General features: G+C 39.3%; 1 protein-coding gene across 1 annotated transcript; it reads left to right on the top strand.

Annotated features, from left to right (window-relative positions):
* The first annotated feature begins 4879 nt into the window (after positions 1 to 4879).
* LOC140180033 (uncharacterized) lies at positions 4880 to 5620 on the top strand. The gene has a single exon (XM_072220415.1). It carries the CDS (start codon positions 4880 to 4882, stop codon positions 5618 to 5620), a length of 741 nt encoding a protein of 246 aa, XP_072076516.1.

Genomic DNA, 5620 nt, shown 5'->3' with positions numbered 1-5620 from the left:
TTTTGTTTGGTAAACTAACTTGGGCGGTTGAAGTAAAAATTTGTTTGGTAAACTAACTTCACTGGGAGTAAAATTTCAAATTTAAAAGAGTGAAGGGAGTAAAATTCCAAATTTAAAAGAGTGAAGTAACAATGGTGGTGCGTGATTTCACTAAACTTGAAGAACATATTATTCAATTTTTAGATTATTTTATATATGTAAGTTAATTTATTTAATATTGATTTATTACTTGGTACGATCTGGTGCACTTGCCAGTTAGTTTGTCGTATTCAAAATCCGCATCAGCGCTCTCAGCGCTTTTTCATGAAGTCTCGAAAATGCACCTTAAATTGAGCCTCCATCTCTAACGTTGCCCTTGTTTTTTGGTGGCACAGTCACAATTCGCCCCCTTCATTTGGGCTTGATGACTGGATCCGGCAATTTCGTCCTCCCAATATTGTTTCCATAAAACTGGATTACACACCAAATTCGCCCCCTTCATTTGGGCTTGATGACTGGACCTGGCAATTTCGTCCTCCCAATATTGTTTCCATAAAACTGGATTACACATCAAATGGACTACTTTTAGCAAATACACTTAAACTAGCCCAATAATAATAATAAAAAAAAGACCGACTAATTTCAGTGCCCTTAGACTTGGAACAAATGCAACTTTATGAACCACTTTAACCCTATAAAAATAGAAAGAAAAACCTTTGTTGTAGGCCAATGGCCAATTTTCAATGTTTGTCGTATGAAATAGGAAGAATGTAAGCTCGGAAAGCTTCAGCCACACCGTGTAGTACACAGCATCGATAGAATTAGGGGTGTACATGGAGCGGCCCGGCCCAGACCCGAATATTTTAAGGGCTAATTTGGTGTGATTTCACCGGGTCTAGGGTCAGGTCCGGGTCTTAAAAATAGGCACGGTCATCATATAGGGCTGGGTCCGGATCAAAGTGAACCCGACCTATGTGCACTCTAAGGGAACTAAAAAAGGTATATATGTTTTAAATTAATTCCAATATTATGTTATATTAATTATAAGCTTATTGTTTTTTTTTTTAATCACACTTGTTGAATTAGAAAATAGATCAAAGAAGCATCAAATTAGAATTTATGGACAACCAGTATTTATACTCTTCTGAGAGAACCACGATGAGGAAAGGAGTCTTGGAACTAGATACTTTGGATATTATTCTTTCTCAGAACAAAAACCATGTCTCAACAAATAAATACCATTACTCAACACTTGGATGGATTACAAGTTTCAGCTATTAATACCCAAGATGCTCCTTATGACATTAGTGGTAGATTTTCTTAAGGTGAGAATTATGATTATGGTCAATTTTTCTCTGAATAGGTTAATTACATGGACAATGCTTCCAAGACTTACAATTCGGGGTGGAGAAATCACCCAAATTTTGGATGGGAAAATCAACCATAGAGGCAACCATATTTCAACAACAACAACTCTCCTCAGGGTAATTTCAATCAGAATCATTTCAACAATAACAGCCGTCAGTTTCAGTCCTCTCAACAATACCATGTGCCCTCTCCATCTCAGAAACCTTCTAACTTGGAATCTTTAGTTGCAGAACTCTCCAAGAACACTAATAGTTTCATGCAGGAAACTAGAGCTTCAATTAGAAACTTGGAGGTTCAAATGGGTCAGTTAAGCAAGCAAGTAGTTGAGAGACCTCTTCACACCTTCCCTAGTGATACAGTACCCAACCCAAGGGAAGAGGGCAAGGCCATACATCTGAAAAGTGGTAAGGTAGCAGGTACAAAGGCATAGGTTAGTGAGGAGCCGGTTGAAAAAGAAGCTCTGAAGGAGAGAAGCTCCGAAGGAGACTCAGGACAAAGTGGAGCACGCCCCTGAGAGGCATCCAAACAACTCTTTTCCAGTTGATCTTGAGCAATACAAAGTGAAGTCTCCAGTGCTTTGAGTACAAGTCAAAAATTCCATATCCTCAGAGACTTCAGAAGGCATCCAAAGACAAGCAATTTTCAATATTCCTAGAAGTCTTCAAAAAGTTTCAGATCAACATTCCTTTTGTAGAGGCTTTGGAGCAAATGTCTCTCTATACTAAATTCACGAAGGAATTGTTGACCAATAAGAGGAATTGGAAAGAGAGTGAAACTGTGGTGCTCACCAAAGAATACAGTGCAATTATCCAGCAGGATCTCCCTAAGAAGATGCAAGATCCGGGAAGCTTTTTAATTCCTTGCACCATTGGAGATATTACTATTCATAGGGCATTATGTGATCTTGTAGTATGCATCAATGTCATGCCACTTTCTTTTATGAGAAAGCTCTAAATTGATGAGGTAAAACCCACTAGAATTTTTCTTTAACTTGCTGACCGTTCAATTAAATATCCTCTTGGAGTTGTTGAGAATTTACTAGTGAAAGTAGGACCCTTCATTTTTTCTACTGATTTTGTGATACTGAATATGGAAGAAGATGTGAATACTTTCATTATTTTGGGAAGACCTTTTCTAAATACAGGAAGAGCCCTTATTGATGTGCAAAAGGGTGAGTTGACTCTGACAGGCAATGATGAAGAGGTTGTTCTTAATGTGCTTGAGGCCTTGCAACATCCTAGTGATTTTGAAGGATGTATGAGAGTTGATTTAACTGAGTCATTAATTCAAGAGGTCCTTGATATTGTTTTGGAACCCCCTTCAGAGGATGGTTTGCTAGAGATTGATGATTCATCACCACAGAAGGGGGAATTAAACATGCATACTAAGGAGGAAGGGCCACCCAAGCTTGAGTTGAAGCCCTTGCCTCCCTCTCTTAAGTATGTTTTTCTAGGTGAGCAAGATTCTTATCCAGTGATTATTAACTCCTCTTTGAGTCATGATGAAGAGGAGGTGTTGATACAAGTGCTTAGAAGCCACAAAACAGCTCTTAGGTGGACTATTAGTGACTTGAAAGGGATAAGTCCGGCTATGTGTATGCACAAGATTCTACTTGAGGAGTATGCTAAACCCGTAGTACAACCACAAAGGCGGCTAAATCCAACCATGAAAGAGGTGGTTCAGAAAGAGGTTATGAAGTTCTGGAAAGCCGGGATAATTTACCCAATTTCTGACAGTCCATGGGTGAGTCCCGTGCAAGTTGTTCCCAAGAAAGAAGGCGTGACAGTGGTCAAGAATGAGAAGAATGAGCTAATTTCTACACAAATCGTCACCGGGTGGCATATGTGCATTGACTACAGGAGGCTCAACACTGCAACTAGGAAGGACCACTTTCCCTTGTCTTTTATTGATCAGATGCTTAAGAGGTTAGCTGGACATGCATTTTATTATTTTCTAGATGATTATTCTAAATATAATCAGATTGCAGTGGACCCTCAAGATCAATAGAAGACGGCATTCACTTGTCCTTTTGGTGTATTTGCTTACCGGAGGATGCCGTTTAGATTGTGCAATACCCCAGCAACTTTTCAAAGGTGTATGCTTTCAATATTTTCTGACAGGGTTGAAAAGTTTATTGAGATATTTATGGAAGATTTTTTTGTATTTGGTAATTCTTTTGATTCTTGCCTGAGAAATCTTTCCTTGGTCTTGAAGCGGTACCAAGAAACAAACCTTGTTTTAAACTGAAAAAAATGTTATTTTATGGTGACTGAAGGTATTGTTCTTGGGCATCAGATTTCAAGTAAAGGAATAAAGATTGATAAAGCTAAGGTGGAGGTAATTGAAAAATTGCCACCACCCACTAATGTAAAGGCAATCTGAAGTTTCTTAGGACATACAGGTTTTTATAGAAGGTTTATAAAGGATTTTTCTAAAATTGCTAAACCTCTAAGTAACCTCTTAGTTGCAAACATTCCTTTTTTCTTTAATGATAATTGTTTGCATGCCTTTGAAACTCTAAAAGCTCGGCTTGTCTCTGCACTCATCATAGCTCCTCCTAACTAGAATTTACCGTTTGAATTGATGTGTGATGCCAGTAATCATGCTATAGGAGGTGCCTTGGGGCAGAGATAAAACAAGCTTGTGCATGTCATTTATTATGCTAGTTGTGTGCTAAATGACGCACAAAAGAATTACACAACTAAAGAAAAAGAACTATTAGCTGTAGTTTTTGCATTTAATAAGTTTAGGTCCTATTTGATTGGTTCTAAGATTATTGTTTATACTGACCATGCTGCTCTTAAGTACCTTCTAACCAAACAGGTTGCTAAACCAAGATTGATCAGGTGGGTGCTCATTCTTCAGGAGTTTGATATTGAGATTACAGACAAGAAAGAATCAGAGAACCAAGTGGCTGACCACCTTTCTAGGATTGAGCCTGAAGATGTCGTGCAATAACCCATTCCTATGAATGAGACTTTTTCTGATGAGCAACCCTTTGCTATACAGAGAGCCCCGTGATTTGCAGATATTACAAATTACAAGGCTATGAGGTTCATCCCAAAAGAATATACTAAACAGCAGGTGAAAAAGCTGCTCAGTGATTCCAAGTATTTCTTTTATGGGAGGAGCCCTATCTTTTCAAGAGATGGTCAAATGGTATCATCCGACGATGTATTCCGGATGAGGAGGCACAGTAGATTCTTTGGCATTGTCATGGTTCCGAGTATGATGGCCACTTTGGTGGTGAGAGGACAGCAACAAAGGTCCTTCAGAGCAATTTTTATTGGCCGACCCTCTTTAGAGATGCTTGAGATTTTGTAAAGAATTGTGACAAGTGCCAGAGAGTTGGAAATATTCCCAACCATAATGAGATGCCACAGTAGAGAATATTAGAGATTGAGTTGTTTGATGTGTGGGGTATTAATTTCATGGGACCTTTCCCTCCCTCAAATTCAACAATTACATTTTAGTGGCAGTAGATTATGTGTCCAAGTGGGTGGAAGTCGTGGCTTTGCCCACTAATGATGCCATGGTGGTGATGAGCTTTCTTCAGAGATATATCTTCCACCGTTTTGGTGTCCCAAGGACACTAATCAAGGATGGGGGCAGCCACTTATACAACAAACAGCTGGACTCTCTTCTTCAGAAATATGGAGTCCGTCATAAGGTAGCTACCCCCTATTATCCTCAGATAAGTGGACAGGTTGAGGTCTCTAATAGAGAACTCAAGAGAATTCTGGAGAAGACCATTAGTGCTTCAAGGAAGGACTGGGCTAGGAAGCTTGATGATACTCTCTGGGCATACCAGATGGCTTTCAAGACTCCTTTTGGCATGTTTCCATATCAGTTAGTCTATGGCAAATCCTGTCACTTTCCAATGGAGTTGGAAAACAGAGCTTACTGGGCAACAAAGTTCCTGAACTTTGATGCCAAAGTTGCAGGAGAGACGCGGCTCCTCCAACTCAATGAGCTTGATGAATTTAGAAACTCAACATATAAAAATGCCAAACTCTATAAGGAGAAGACAAAGGTGCAGCATGATAAAAGGATAGCCACCAGAACATTTGAGCCAGGCCAGAAAGTCTTACTGTTTAATTCAAAGCTCAATAACTTTCCTGGAAAGGTGAAATCCTGGTGGTTAGGACCATTTGTGGTAACTAGAGTATCTTCTTATGATCATGTGGAACTCCAAGAAGAAAACTCTGACAGGAGGTTAACTGTCAATGGCCAGAGGCTAAAACACTATCTTGGAAGTGAAGTTGATCGCTAG

Source organism: Arachis hypogaea, chromosome 16 (genome assembly GCF_003086295.3).
Source record: "Arachis hypogaea cultivar Tifrunner chromosome 16, arahy.Tifrunner.gnm2.J5K5, whole genome shotgun sequence".
Taxonomy (NCBI): Eukaryota; Viridiplantae; Streptophyta; class Magnoliopsida; order Fabales; family Fabaceae; genus Arachis; species Arachis hypogaea.
The sequence above is the reverse complement of the archived record's forward strand: the minus strand, read 5'-3'. Positions and strand labels throughout refer to the sequence as shown.